This window comes from Rhincodon typus, chromosome 5, assembly GCF_021869965.1.
Source record: "Rhincodon typus isolate 14 chromosome 5, sRhiTyp1.1, whole genome shotgun sequence".
Taxonomy (NCBI): Eukaryota; Metazoa; Chordata; class Chondrichthyes; order Orectolobiformes; family Rhincodontidae; genus Rhincodon; species Rhincodon typus.
In genome coordinates this window covers 28,363,242-28,379,929 of record NC_063336.1, presented here as the reverse complement: position 1 = coordinate 28,379,929, position 16,688 = coordinate 28,363,242, and the positions used below count along the sequence as shown (strand labels likewise).

The window sequence follows — 16,688 nt, the reverse complement described above, 5'->3', positions numbered from 1 at the left end:
AATCTTCCATCTATCAATTCAGTCCAGTCCTCCCAGAATTGGACACAATACTCCAGTTGGGGCTGAACTGGAGTTTGATAAATAATTACCATTCATGATTAGTGGCCAGGATTTTCTCATGGCCTTGAGAACAGGCTGCAAGAGTGGGGAGGGGTTAACATCAATGAAGAAAGCTGGATATAGATGACCAATTGACTGAATTGATTGGCTTATTGACTGCCATTTGAACAAGCCTGTCAAAGTCTGCCAGTGTCAGAATGGCTAACTGCCGTGTGGAGATTTACTGACATACGTAATGAGGTGACAACCAAATGGCTTTCCAGGTCTGGAGGGAGGGGACTTGGTTTCCTGAAACCCCATGCCTCAAGAAGTGAGACCCTGGTAGTAATGGCTACTTGGGGGGGCCTCAACATGGTTGCTTGAGGGTTTAACCTTCTGATCACCAGGGTGTGTCTACCTGGTCCTGACATAGAAACAAAACTGAGGTGACAGTTGACAGCCCTCTGGGTGGTTCCAGGCAGTAACATTGCCTCCACCACTCTACTGCCCTGCTGCTATTACATTGAGGTTTCAGTTGCGCTGCTAAGCCACAGTCCAGTAATTCATGTTTAAAAACTTGAGCTGCCATCTTCAGTGATTTAGACACATGTGTTGGGGGCTGGTAGCCACTGGTATTATCACTAGACTATTCATTTAGAGACACACGTAATGATTATATCCCACCATAACAGATGGTAGAATTCGTAGTGAAAATAATAAGACATCTGGAATTAAAAGTCTAATGATGACCTTGAAACTGTTGTCGATTGTTGGAAATCTGATTCACCAGTGCCCCTTAGGAAATGCAACTGCCGTACTCACTTGGTCTGGCCTGTATGTGACTCCAGAACTACTGCACTGTGGTTGACTCTTAATTGCCCTCTGGGCAATAGATGCTGGCCTAGACAATGATGCCCACATCCATTAAAAAAAACTTCCATGTCCCTGTGTGCTGCACCCTCTTTAGAATTACCCCCTTTACTGCATACTGTCTCTCCTCATCGTTCGTATGACAACACACCATTTCTCACTTCTCTGCATTAAATTGCATCTGCCTTCTGTCTATCCAGCCCACCAGCGTACTTAGGTCATCTTGAAGTTTATCACTATCATCCTCACAGTTAATAATACTTCCAGGTTTATGTCTGATTAAATGAAGAAAGGTAGATTAACTTTTGTTTAAAATATAAGAACTAGCATGGACCCAAACTTAATGCAGTACTTTTGTAGGGGATGTTCGTACATAAATCTTAGAAAGTGGCAAACTATGAAGGCACTTTAAGAAGCATCCTTTGGCTTAAGTAATAGGGGAGTAAATTATAAAAACAAGGAAACTCTGCTAAATCTTTATGGTTATGTCTCAGCCGTTCAATTCTGAGTGCCATATTCAGTGTTAAGGGCTTCAAGAGAAGCTGATGAGATTTACCAGAGTTGTACGAGGAATGAGAAGCTCCAGTTTGCAATGAGACTGAAGAAGCTAGAGTTGTTTGTCTTAGACCAGAGAAGGTTAAGGGGAGACTTGACAGAGGTGTTCAAAAAAAGAAAGGTTGTGACAGAGTAAGTTATGTAGAAACTATTCCCAGTAACAGAATGGTTGCTGGTTGATGGATCCTTTGAAACACCTTGGAAAGTTTTATAACATTGAAGTCACTAAATAAATTAAAGTTGTTCTTGTTGATGGCAAGGATGAATCAAATAGTGCTGGATTACCCTGGAATTCCACCACTCATTAGGCCGATCACAATTCCAGGCAGAAGAGATTAATGATCTTTCTGGATGTAGGCAGTTGCTGTCTTTGAAACAGAAGAGACAACTGAAGCCCAACCTCTATGACCATTGCCAGAGCTCTGGTCAACTCTGGTTCTGAGGAAGGGTCACTAGACCCGAAACGTTAACTCTTTTTTTCCCTTCACAGATGCTGCCAGACCTGCTGAGCTCCTCCAGCAACTTTGTTTTTGTTTCTGGTCAACTCTCACTAATCTGATTTTCTAGTTTACTGTCAAAGTAGGCATCTCTACTGCCTCACATGGACATGACACACCCTTCTCAATTATTTCAAGGTCCGAATTCCTACAAATGTGTGAGCTTTTAATCATTGTAGCCTAATGTCTCCTTATTGAGTTCAGTGCCAAGTTCTGCGTTTTCAGTCTGGTTGATAGCACTCCTGCGAATTGCCAAATACAATGCATTCTATTAAAGATACTACATAAATCCATGTTGTGCTGTTAAAATTTGATGAGGTCTGTATCTATGCCCACAGGAGAACAGAAGTTCCACTCTGCTATACTTGAACAAACAGAGTGGAATTCCCACAAATTTGTGGACACAACCTCCTATTAAGCGCATTTTTGTATATGGAGCGGACCTATTGTTTGTCCAGTGCTGCTTGCTTTTGAGACGAATAAACTTGCAAACATTGCAAGATGTTCATGTTTTGTTATATGCTTTAATTAAGTGCCTTCACATGCTGTGATAATCACATCGACGTGTACTAAGTAATAATTTACAATGCAGCATTCATTTGCAGAAAGTGTTCCAGAGGAATTGTTCCAATAGATTGGGCCATAATGTAGTGACTTAAGCACAATAGCTCGTAGAACAGATTGCATCATGCCATAGGGTGTTCAGTGCAGGAATAATTAAATGAGTCATTGAGACAGGCAATATATATTGACATGCAAAGTAACTCCCTGAAGGCTGTGATGGGGATTAATAGTGTGGAAAAATGGTCAAAACCAAAGGCAACAAGAATGTTGTTGCATCTCAAATTCCAAGTGATTTCAACCAAAAACTGCTACTATTTGTCCTTATATAATCCCTGGTACAGTTATTTAAATTTCTTTTAATCACATTATTGCAAGTGCTTGTGGCGAAAATACATCTGCTCTGTTTGAAAGCATTACCTGAAGTTATTTTGAAAATTGTAAGGTTTGTAGTCTTTCAAATGCCGCGTGTATGTCTTTACAAAACCCACCATAGGCAAATGGAAAATAAAAGTATCACTTTATTTGTATCAATGTGCTTGAGGCTAGAATTTGGACCATGTGGAGAAATAGAATGACACTCGTTTTTAGTGAGGATACAATGCAATTTAACAGTTCATAAAACAGTAAAATTTAATCCGACTCTGCAGGTTTTATTAAATTTCTCCAGGAGAAAAGCTGGTGTGTGACATGTGTGAGTTAACACTGATGATCTCAGACATAATAGATTTAATTAACTGATGCTGGGGGGATTGGTTTCCGAGCCATTGACCATTGATGTTACTCAACAACGATAATAGTCTTTGTGATTTGGGGGGATAGTAGAGGTGAGGTCGAGGATGTAGTGGCGAAAGTACAAACATTGTTTGATAACAAACTTGCATGTTTTGTTTCTATTTAAATGTGGAAATTAAAAGTTAATTAATTACTTTTATTCTTCTCAGCATTTTATCTTTTTCTTTTAGTCATGAACAAATGCCATGGCAATTGGGAAAATAAGAATTCGGTCAAACAAAAATAAAGCAAAAAACCTGTGGATGCTGGAGATGTCAAACTAACAAAAACAGAATTTGCTGGAGCGCCTCAGCAGGCCTGGCAGCATCTGTGAAGAGATAACAGCATTAACATTTCGAGTCCAATGACCTTTCTTCAGAACTGGACTCAAAATGTTAATGTTGCTTTCTTCCCACAGATGCTGCCAGACCTGTTGAGTTTCTCCAGCAATTTATGGTTTTGTTTGTTTAAGATTTCTGTCACCTCAGGTAAACAGAAAATGTTACAATAAAGAACATAAGTGCAGTGTACACAATAATTGTCAATGGCACTCTGATGTTTAAACACTAAGGTAATTTATAAAATCAACCCTTGCAAATTCTGCAGTAAGAACAGAATAGAAGGAGTTCTGAAGGTTCTGACAAAATATGGCAGGATGGACTTTGTTACTTGTTGCTCTAACCCCTTGCCAAATTTTAGAGATGGAATTGTTTGTTTAATTAGGTCAAATGTTCGAGTGCTACAATGAAACCAAGTCACCGAACTGCAGGAATGTTACACTCAACGTGGCCACAGGTGTGGTTGCAGTAACAGAGCCAAATTAGTATGATGATCATTCCTTCTGGCACACATGTAACCCAATACATATTCTTCCTGCAGGTGTACCTACTCCTAACTACATCGATGATCTATTTGGTTAGATTTCTGGAGGACACCAAGAAACCCTATGCCTGGCACTAATGTTGACCTTGGGATGGACAAAACAGGAAAAAATCAAGACCCCATCATCCCTTTACGTGGAAATGGTGGGCACCAGACATTGGCAGAATCCACTGTCATTCCTGTATTGTGTGACTCTCCAGACAATTGATTTCCAATCTGATTAGGCATAGAAACTGAACAAACGTTTTGGTGCAGTACTAATTGATTACTGCATTGTCAGAAAGGTCTACAATTAGGTTGACATGAAAGATTCCATGACACTATTTTGAAGAAGCTGCTAAGTTGCCTGAAAGTTTTGGCGAAAATTTTTCTCTCAATCAACATCACTAAAAGAGACGATCTATTTATTATCATTGGCTGCAATTCTCCAGTTTTAGTCTCAGTGTGGTGACAAGCGTGTTCAGTGGCAATTGACTCATTGGTAACATGTAGTGAATTTTCTTTTATTCACTCATGGATTGTAGGTGTTTCTGGATGGTCAGCATTTATTGCCCATTCCTAGTTGGTCTTGAGAAGGTAGTGGTGAGCTGACCGCTTGAACCACTATAGTCCATACGCTGTAGGTAGACCCACAATGCTGTTAGGGAAGGAATTCCAAGATTAGACCCAATGACACTGAAGGAACAGTGATATATTTCCAAGTCAGGATGGTGAGTAGCTTAGAGGGGAAATTGCAAGTGGTGGTGTTCCCAAATAACTGCTGCCCCGACCTTCTAGATGGAAGTGGTCATTGGTTTGGAAGGTGCTGTCTGAGCATCTTTGGTGAATTTCTGCAGTGCTTCTTGTAGATGGTGCAGATTGTTGTTACTGAGCGTCGGTGGTGGAAGGAGTATATGTTTGTGGATTTGGTGCCAATCAAGTGGGCTGCTATGTCCTGGACAGTGTCAGGCTTCTTGAGCGTTGTTGGAGCTGCATTCATCCAGGCAAATGGGGAGGGATTCCATCACACTTCTGACTTGTGCTTTGTAGATGGTGGACAGGGTTTGGGAATTAAACAGAAGAGTTGCTTGATGCAGGATTCTTATCCTCTGACCTGCTGTTGTAGACTTTGTATTTAATTGTCCAGCCTATTTCAAGTTCTGGTCAACGGTAACATCCAGGATGTTGATAGTGGGGATTAATAAAGGTAAAAACCATTGAACGTCAAGGGGTTATGGTTAGATTATTGTTCGAGATTGTCATTGCCTGGCATTTGAATCACGTGAATGTTAATTGCCACTTCACAGTCCAAGCCGGGATATTGTCTTGGTCTTGCTGCGTTTGGACATGGATTGCTTCAGTATCAGAGGAGTCATGAAACGACGCTGAACATTGTGCAATCATTGGCAGCATCCCAACTTTGGACCTTATGCTGAAGGAAAGTTGTTGATGATGCAGCTGAAGATGGTTGGACTCTAGGACTACAATCCTGAGAAACTCCTGCATTGATGTCCTGGAATTGAATAAAGCAACAATCAGCCAAAGTGAAGGTCAGTTTCAGATGAAACTTGGGACAAAAGAGCAATTGATGAGTCGTCAGCTTAGTAACTTCTCACGCAGCAAGCCTTCTCTGAATGGGGCAATGATCTCAACCCCACATATTATTTTATCCTACAGTATTCTTCTAATTCAGTCTTACTGCACAAAGCCACATCTACATTATCATGCCATACAACCTGAACATTACCACAAAAAGGCTAGATCTGTAATGTAGAGTAAGCCAATATACTTGTTTAGTGTAAGTTTCGATCCCATGCTGTAATACTTTGCCTACTTCTGAGGCCTGGCATTGAGACATACCAAGGAGACTGTACCTGTTGGATTTTTTTTTCCACATAGTTGATATAATGGGAGAAAGTAAACCCTTGTTGTGATGCTGAGCGATGTCAAGAAAACTAAATAAAGTTTGTTTATTGTATGGTGTTAGGTGCTTTCTGGGAAATATCCTAATTTGCCTCCTTGAATACAGACTTTGCCATGTATAGCAATGCATTCAATATTCAAATCTTCATTCTGTGGCACAATTGAGCATCATTTTATAATTAGGTATTTAAGTGCCTTGACAAATTATTGCACAACATTTTTATAAAAGGGCCCAATTTTTGTACAGTTGGAAATGACTAATGCATTTATTTCTATCCTTTCAAAATGAATTTAGAGCAATATGAATTTGCATGGTGCCACATTGACTCAAAAGGTACTAAGAATTGTATTTTTGCAGTACCATATCTTATCAAAATAATCTGAAAGCAGTACACACAATTTAATTGCTGATCTTACGAATTATCAAAGACATAAAAGCTTGAGTATCTGAATCAAAAATGGATGGGTGTCCACTATCCCAACACTGGAGTCATCACAAGCAGAAATGATTTGATGCTGGTATGATATGCATATGTGATGCAGAATGCACAGCAGCAATCAACAAAAACAATGGAGAGCTAGATTATATCGTTAAAATGATACAGATACAACTAAATGTTCTAGTCAGACTACATTGTGAAGGTACAGTCAAGTAAGGGGCCTAATGTTACATTTCCCCACCATGTTTGTTTTCGATGGGGAAAACACATGCAAAGCAAGGTGGGGACCCAGATCAGCAGCTTTCCATTTCAGCCCAAGTGTAACCTCATAATACAAAGGATAGCCAGGTGCTGAAATCAGCCTGCCTATCATAGTAAATGAATAATTATGGGCCAATTGAGCTTGTTAAAAATTCAATTGACCCCAATATAACCTTGTCCTACAGGGGCTCTGCTTGATACTTTGGTCATACGGGTGACTTTCCTTGTGGTGGTTTACTAATAGATATTTGCACAAAAAAAAACAGGAGATTCGAATCTCCTGAGTTCAAGGGACTGACTCTGAGCTGGCTGGGTCACAGCCAGTGTACCATGCACAGGTAAATAAAGAGTGACTTGGTGACGGATACCAGCCTCTGTGCAGTTATTTCAGTGGCAACTGGAGAAAATAGGATGTTTCTAAAGAACAAAATATATAACTTTGTCCTTTCAATAATACAGTTGGCGTGGGCAAAAGAGGGTTACCTGTGACTTCTACAAATTTTTAAAAAAAGGCAATTGAGGGCACTCTGTTCGGATGGTGCCTGAGAAGATAATATCCTTTTCTGAAGAAGGGTCCAGATCCGAAACGTCAGCCTTCCTGCTCCTCTGATGCTGCTTGGCCTGTTGTGTTCATCCAGCTCTACACCTTGCTATCTGAGATAATATCCTTCATCTCCACAAAGACTTCAAAATTCATCCTCCATTCTCTTCACCCACCTACCTAAGATGACCGACCTCTCTGTGTGCCCAATGGATCTGACTTACCTGGTTCTGGGGCTGCATGGAGACTTTGTCCTCAGACTGGTTGCAGTTGGTACACTTGGGGGAAGAATGTCTACTGTGCCACACTTGTGCCAGAAGAAATGATCATCATACCAATTTATGCTTGTTATTATGACCTGTAGTCACACAAGTCTATAGCCTGTTTCTGTCAAGTGTGACACTCTTGTAGCTGTGGTGAGTTGGCGATACTTTTATACACTTGACAGAAATAAACTTTGTTTCATTGTAGACCTGCATCTTTTGTTTCTATTCAAACATGAAAATTAAATGTTAAGCTATTACTTTCTTTCTTTCCAGTAATGTTTTATTCATGGACAATTGCCATTGTCCAAGCAGCACCCAATACTGAGCAGTGGTACTGCTGAGACTGCTGGAACTGCTGGCTCTTCAAATTAACCAGCAGCTCCAGAAGCTGTAACTTTGCTCATTGAGAAATGAACACTCACTATCCATTAATGAAGCCTGTCTACATCATTGGAATGGCTGCATGGCAGGCTTTTTCTGTGTCTACCCCTCATCTACCCACCCTACTCCTTTACCCAGTTTACCTCATTTATGCACCTACACCTTCACCTATTCACTCGCTAACACTGACAAAATGAGACGTTCTGTGTCATTTAAACTATTACTTACCAGAATACCCCAGTTAGTGCCATAAAAAGGGGTGCGGCTTCTCTCTGCTTTTCCTTTCAAGGATTCTGCTCCTTGAGCAGCCAGAATAATTGGAGAAGGTAAATAGGTGTTTTTGTGTCTAGTCAGCTTTTAAAAGAGAGGTTCCAGTGCCCATTGAATATTTGGGCCATTGTAAATAAATGCTGAGATAATTACAGAAAACCAAGTCGTCCAGTGAGGGTCACAGACAATGATGAAAAGAGCTTGCAACCTGCCCTGACTCTTCCAGCCACTTTCAACAAGATAATTTTGGCTGGTGGAGACAGACTGTACACCACAGTGACTATCAATAAACAAATGATCATCAGACCTGCCAAGAAAGCTTTCATATGATTTTCAATTTCTTATGTTTTCAATAAAATCTTAACAGAAGGGTGCAGTATAAAAAGGAAAAGTCTGACATATTTACAATTACCCTCAGGAACTAAATGGCATTTTACTTTGCAGAAAGAAATGTAACTAGCTCATTTTTTCTGAAGAACTGAATAGGGACAGATAAGAAAAATCACAGATAAATGAAACAAAGACAAGGTATGCAAAACGAGTTGAGAGGTCATTCTGGGCAGCTTTAGGCACTCTGATCTAAGTGCTCCTGACTGGCAGCATTCTGTGATTTGATTTTATTCTTGTGTTTCCAATTTCAGACAAATGCTGCCTTAGTTTATGATGCAGTTCACGTGGTATCGGTGGCTGTCCAGCAGTCCCCACAGATGACTGTCAGCTCCTTGCAGTGTAACAGGCACAAACCCTGGCGCTTTGGAAGCCGTTTCATGAAGTTCATTAAAGAGGTAAAACAAAGAACTGCGAATGCTGGAAATCTGAAACAAAAACAGAAATTGCTAGAGAAGCTCTGTGGAGAGGAAGCAGAGTTGACCTTCCGGATCCTATGAACTGAAGAACAGTGAACAAAAATGAAAAAGCTTCACTGGACCTGAAACTTTAACTCTGCTTTCTCTCCACAGAACTTCTGAGTTTCTCTAGCAATTTCTGTTTTTGTTTCATTAAAGATGTACTTGTATAGCAAGATGATTGGAACTTATAATGTGTCCCTTTCAAATCCAACTTACTTACTATCTACCCAACAACAGCTTTATAAATTGAAATGGATCATTATCTGCATGCTTGAAAAAATTCTAATTAACATGCTGCTTAATGACTTTGGATTATAGTTTCTTCTCCTCTGGAAAAATTGAAGAAAGGAATAATCCCCTTTTATGTCCATTAATTGCATCTTGGCAGGAATTCGTGGTTTTACTGATTATGCATTTGTTAAATAACAAAATATCAGGCTGACGCAATGCACCTGTAAAGATGGTCCTTCAATCATCTCGCACACTATTTTACCAATGCATTACTGTCCACTTTAGTCATCAGCAGCAAAGTGTAATGGCTGAATGGGATGGGCATTTCATGCAGGAAGCAGAAGATCCTAATAAGTTGGGGTTGAAACCCGTGTTGTGGTCCAGAGTAATGCCTAATGTCAAAGAATATTAATCAAGGAACCATAGAAAAGCTTTTTTTCTAATTTGCTTAATGGATCAAAGGTGGCTGAGTGGCTAGTACTGCTGCCTCACAGCGCCAGGGACACAGGTTCGATTCCAGCCTCGGGCAACTGTCTGCATGGAGTTTGCACATTCTCGCCATGTCTGTGTGGGTTTCCTCCGGGTGCTCCGGTTTCCTCCCACAGTCCAAAAATGTGCAGGGTAGGTGGATTGGCCATGCTAAATTGCCCGTAGTGTTCAGGAATATTTAGGTTAGGTGGATTAGATGTGGGAAATGCAGGGTTAAGAGAATGGGTCTGGGTGGGATGCTCTTCGGAGGGGCAGTGTGGACTTGTTGGGCCGAATGGCCTGCTTCCACACTATAGGGACTCTATGATTCTATATATTCAATAATGTTGTCTGTGCCTTCATGAAGTCAGCGTGGTAGAATGTAAGGGTTAGTGATGGCCTGTGTTGAGTTGGCTTTAATTACTTCAATAATTAAACAGTAAATTATAAAACAGCCCTGATGATCTTCATAGCCTACCACTAGTAATGGATAGCAATTCTCTTTGTGGTCCTTTAAGATAAGTCTAGAGTTCCTTGTATTCCTGAACACCGCCTGGTAGCTGATTTTTGTGAAGTAATCCTGCTTCCTGGGTCATATCTATTATTAGTCAAAGATCTCCATATCTCTCCCTGCTTCCAAATAATTTTTTCTGCCTTTTATAAATTTTCAAATTCCTGCCACTGGACCTTATACTTGTGCTTTTTGGGGGTATGGGGGTATTGAATGCCATGCATATTGTTCGATTCTATCATTGCTGTGATAAAATATTGGTATAGTAGCGTTTGTTGAGACCGCTGAAAGTTGACAGTTAAAGATCATTGAGCATGTTTATAAGTGTGCAGCAAGGGATATATTCATGAGCCTCCCTTGCTTTTCTGCCCAAATTACGCTAGGAGTGAATTGGAATCCCCTTAAACAATTTTTGTGCCAAGCATTTCATTGGAAAGCGAATGATGAGAAGCATAGCTATGTATGACATTACATTATGTCTATTGAAGGGATCATCCATGTACAACCTGGAGCTGCCTTTATGTTTCTTTGTAATTACAAAAAGACATTAAGGGCTATGCTAGTAAGGGAATTTTCAAGAATGATAATTGTTAATAACTAAATTTTGACATGAGTTACTTGTTACACAAGCTCACCATAGGCAGCAAACTACATCAGGCAAATAGTACTAATAATTTGCCAGTATCATGAGAGTCAGTGACTAAAGCATTTTTAAAAAAGTATTAAGTATTGTTCATTATAACTTGTTAACCTCTGAACAATTTTTACTGATGAAAGATGATCAAGGAGGACCCCTGGAAGTCTAACTGTTGCTGTGTATCTTACGATTTTCTCTTTGCTGACGGACTCACATTTACAATTACTGTTACTCCAGGTCAGTGCAGAAACTGATGGAAGCTGCATCCAACACAATCAGATCACGAGAGTCCTCTGGTGATTATTTTAGCACCTGCCACATAAAGTGGGCAAATGACATCAACACCAATTTGACTGTTACAAGTAGCAACAAATGAATGTGAATGCATATGGCTAGCTTTTCCTGATTTGAGTCAATGCTTTCCTTCTTTATTTTGTCTTTGTTTCTCTACTTAGGCTCACTGGGAAGGACTAACAGGCCGAATTATATTTAATAGTTCCAATGGCTTGAGAACAGATTTTGATTTGGATGTGATTAGCCTCAAGGAAGAAGGGCTTGAAAAGGTATTGGGATTCTTCCTTAAGCCTGATTAGCTGATTGAATGAAAATATGATGAATCATTAGATAGCCAAGGAAGTTTATTCTGTGGAAGGTAGCTGCATAGCACTTCTATGCCTATGTTTCTACTGCCAAGAATAATTTATTTTTCAATGAAAATATGAGTATAAAATTATTAAGTTGTGAAAACCAGATTTAGACCTGATAATCACTTTTAACATACAAGGTGCAAGTCTACGTGTTTGCACTCACCCACTGGGAGTGCAAATCAGAATTTGCCGCAAGTATATGGTAATTGTATTTTAATAATTTTCTTGCTGAAGCTTTGTACCCATTGTTAAAAATGGATTACTTTTCAACTTTATCACTATAAAGTTTTCCCCCTAACTGAAGCTCCTGCAGCCTCAGAACCCCTTTCCTGGACTTTTATAATCTTGGAAAATTATTGATCGTAATTCTGGTCACAGTGCCTAGTATCACCTCAATAGCTTGATTTCTACACTTAATCTATTGGAGTATTCAGAACATTGTTTTTAATGTTAGAAGATATTCTATAGGTATAACTAGTTATGATTGGACTTGATTATTGTTTTCCAATGAAAGCAAGCATGGTTAAATGTGTTACGCTCTCAAAGTTTCTGCTCATGTTATGAGGGATAAGCACTCACATTGACCCTTGTGCTTGATTTCATAGATTTATTACAACCAATATACTTGGAATCGTGCTTCTATTCATTGCCATTGTGTGAAAAAATGTTTTCGTGACACTAAATGTTTTAGCTGATACCTCCAGTTGCTGGAGAGAAGTGTGTGCTAAGCATTGCATGGCTATTGGAATCATTTGGGGCTGATGACCCTGGTCTCGTAGCTCATAAGATGGATCTCATACCACTAAATGCAATCTTTTAGCCACCATATGTGAATGGTCCATAAATGTGCAGCCTTGAGGGACAGCACTGCCACCAATGGCCATTCTCCTGTTATAATTGATCTCCGTCTCTGCGTGAAAGCATGGTTCCAAGAATATCAGTGAAATCTCACCTGATGTTTACAACTCATTCCCGTTGTTTTGAAAGTGGGAAACACCGGCCTTTCTATTTTGGCACCCAGGCCTCGATTACTGGAGTCTGAGCATTCATTGAGGAAAAACTTCCTGTTTCTTCTTTGAGTCTCACTAGACATTTCCAAACGTGATTGGAGCATCTTACTTGTATGGACTCGACTTTATTAAAATTACTTACACTGTAGCAAGAAGCTGGTGAACTATTAGTTTCAATTGAAGAAGTTGGTTATCTTCCAGTAATGAGAATTTGTGGGCTTTGCTCATAAAGTGCTCATTTTCATAATTGCATTTGTTACACTCATTATAGGTTGGGACCTGGGAAACGAGCAGTGGATTGAACATGACTGAAAATCGCAAAGGAAAGACAGCTAACATCACCGATTCATTATCTAACCGATCGTTAGTTGTTACAACGATTCTGGTAAAATGTTATGCATTGCTCACCTTTGATTTATGATTTGTGGTGTTACACTAACATGCAAATGGAAATGTCGAACAAGACTTTTCAACTAAAATTAATAAACCCAGAAGGCAACAATACACAATATTTAGCATATTTACAGTATATTTTACATTTTGTCAATGAGAGCACCACACTGGCTCAGTGATCTAAAATACAACATGAAATTTATTTGTCTTCAAGCATTTGTTTTAGGAAAAAACAATAGCATCAGGCCCATAATGTAAAAACATTGAAAAAAATGAGGTAACATACCAATTATGTAACAGTTGAGTGATGATGGGCTTATTATTTTAAAAAAAAGAGGCATGTAGGAGCAAGAGAAACCTGAAGGATTTAAAGGTGTCTACAGTCATTACTTTCTGGCACTGTGTGATATCCATTATGTAAATAAGTATTACCAATTTATTAATTCTACAGTGTACTCTGAAAGACACGTATAGTAAAAAAGACTTACTGCAAAATTAGAGATTAGAAATTGTAGATATTTAAAGTGGGCTTTTAAATAATTGAAACTGTGAGCCATATGTTCCTCTCTGCAATACAAAAAAATACAACTATGCCTTTTGATTGTGACACTGATGGAAGACAACTGGGTAATTGTGGTTTGGTAGTAGTGCACATGGATTATAACCAATTTTGTTTTATTCAGTCATGTGATGTGGGGTCTGCTGCCTAGATCAGCTTTAATTCCCATCCCTAATTGCTTTTGGGAAGGTAGTGGTGAGCTGCCTTCTTGAACAGCTGAAGAAGGATGCAATGTGAATGTTCCATACTGCTGAAGCTTATTCACAGTAATTATTGCAGAAGCAATATATAGAGGATGGAATGGAAGTGCACATGATATAGATCCTTCATAGATGAGCCAGTTATCTAGACATGGCAGAGCAGCAGTACATAATAAGTAAATGACACACTACTTGTTCCACAAAGCCCTAACATTACAGTTCATCATCTGCTTTGCAGCAGTAGTGGTCATGATGATTGTTATTGCCCTCACTTTTCATGATATGGGCTCCTTTGGGACACCAGCAATGATTTTACAATATTCAAGCATTTTGCTGTGCAAAACTCCATTTGTGAAATCAACTTAACTTTTCCTAAAATCCTGCTTTATGTGTGGTATTATTGACTAAGCGGATATAGGCAATTGTCATGGCAGAACAGCACCAGATATTATCGGCCATTGTCACACAGTCGTTGGGGAATAACCATGAGACATAATTTTCTGACTGTGCTCTCAGTTGGGATTCATAAACATTTGGAACTCATACACAGCTCATGCTAGCATTCCTGCGATTCAGTGCTCTCTGTGGGAGACAATGGAAAATGATCTGCTGGGAGTACAAATTATTCATGTGATAGTTACATTTGGAGGCAATGTGACAGAACACAGTTCTTTGAAAAGGAAAGAATGATGGAGATTTGGAGCTTTGGAGATATGGTGTGCTAAACTTGACTATCAGTCATCCTAGAAGCAGCATCCCATTAGAAACCAGATATAACAAGCAGCGTAAACTGACACCATTAGGAATACAAAAACCAGGCCATCCAGCGACATGATTGCATGTTTTCAATCACAAATCCATTGATAGTTTTATATGTTGTTTTACGTTTACATGAAAAGATTGAGTTTGTTCAATTCATTTTTCTCGGACAAGTCATTTTTTTATGACTGTGGAGTGATATTACAACTTAATTATCCAATGAAATAGATTCATTATCCCATTGTTCTCAAGCAGAAAGTAATTCTCAAAATTTTTGTACAAACAAGAACAAATCTTTTGACAGGTTAATTAAGAAGCTAGTTGGCTGCTTAAAATGATTATACCTGGCCTATTGAGATTAGCTGTGCTTTGGTTCTTCCTATGAATTAAATTGTACAAAATTTAATGTTTTTTTGCACTGAAAAATCACTTGCCTTTTTAGTTAGAGATTGTAACAAAAGAAATGATAGTTTTAATCTTACAATTTTCGTCTAAGTCTGAGTTGTGCAGAGCTTATTGGAGGGATTGTTGCTGTGAGGATTGGTGGATTTTCTAACCAGCTCTCATCTATTGAATATGGGTGTCAATGAGGCTCAGTTTGTCTTGAAATGCCCAATGCAGCTGAGCTAAACAATGACGGTTTCCTCCTCCCCACTGTCCTCATCCTCCTCAGGTGACCATTCCTATTCCCACAGTTCCTCAGCACTCAACACACCACCACATTATCTGCTCCAATTGCACAGAGCGTAGCACACCAGGATGATGTAGCACACTTTGTCCAGACTATACTAGAGACCCCAAGCCCTCCCTCCCCACACTGATCCAAGCAGCGCAGCAATATCTTCAGCAGCCCCGTCGTCTGCTCCACCTCGGCCCTGGTTGAGGCATGGGCGGCATTAAATGTCTGATCCATATCCATCAGGTGGTTGCACAATGGTGGAATGAGCCATGGTCACAGTGGGTAGTAACCAGCCTTGTAAAGGCCCTGGACCCTCAAACAAACCAGGTACATGAGAGCGCTATAGGATATAGGAGCCATAGCAGCTGCCTGGGTAGTGACCGCACTCCACCAGGGTGTGGTGACAGTGATCAGAGATCACCTGCACAATAATCAAATAGAACCCCTGCAGCGTGGTGATACCACCCTCTCAGTACCATGTGTGTACAGTCCATGGCACCCTGCACCTAGGGGAATAACGTTATGTTTCTGAATCCTGCAGCCCAGTACTGACCTCATCATCAGGAAACAAAACAATCTTGTGTATTCATGTCATCGGTCACTGACCCGATGCATTTGTGAGTACGTGACTGAGAGGTTCCACACAGATTACCTGCTGCTTCCTGGAAGGAGTGAGTCACAAAGAGGTTGAGGCAGGCAGAGACCTTCACAACCAGCAGGAGAGGTTGTCATCCAATTCCTGAAACCCTCAGGTCACACTGCAGTACCTGGCACGTTCTGTCATAATGTCCCAGGACAGCACTCAGTCAGTCCTGTCGGACCAGCACAACCAGTCAGGGGAATTACTTAGGAAGTGGCAATGACAGGGGCCAGGCCTCTGGTCAGTCATGTCTTGGGACTGCTTATTAAAATTGGCCAGAGATCTGGTGTGAGTACAGTCCTGGCAGTCTGTCCATCAATCTTTCAGGAAGAATCACAGGAGCGCAATGACAGAAGAGATCAGGATCTGTTATGGCTGGGTTGCGGGGTGGGGGGGGTGGTACACAGAGGCATTTGACAGAGGTGGGGAGAAGGACGGTGATGAGGAAGTATATGGGGGGCATGTGGATACAGGAGGAGGTTTTAGTGGCACTGACCACAACCATGACCTCCACAAGGGGCACATGGAGAAGCCGGCCAGGTATATGAAGGTGTAATTCCAAGGTTTGGGGCAGGGAGCACAGTTGGAAGTAAAGTTCAATGGCCTCCACTTTGGGGGAATGGATGGAAATTGGCTTTTGGTGAAGTACTAGGTAAATGGTGACATGGAGGCATGAGAGGGTGTGTAGCATCTGGAACAAAAACAAAGTTGCTGGAAAAGCTCAGCAGGTCTGGCAGCATCTGTTAAGGAGAAAACAGAGTTAACGTTTCGGGTCTGGTGACCCTTCCTCAGACCCTTCCGTTTTCAGAAAGGGTCACCGGACCCGAAACGTTAACTCTGTTTTCTCCTTAACAGATGCTGCCAGAC

General features: G+C 40.4%; 1 protein-coding gene across 1 annotated transcript in view; it reads left to right on the top strand.

Annotated features, from left to right (window-relative positions):
* The window catches only part of LOC109911859 (glutamate receptor ionotropic, kainate 2), a 392,551-nt gene that overhangs the window by 238,187 nt on the left and 137,676 nt on the right, over positions 1 to 16,688 (top strand). The window contains exons 7-9 of the mRNA XM_048596706.1: positions 8,881 to 9,024; positions 11,390 to 11,497; positions 12,863 to 12,976. Coding sequence (XP_048452663.1) covers positions 8,881 to 9,024; positions 11,390 to 11,497; positions 12,863 to 12,976 — 366 coding nt within the window. The remainder of the gene's footprint in view (positions 1 to 8,880; positions 9,025 to 11,389; positions 11,498 to 12,862; positions 12,977 to 16,688) is intronic.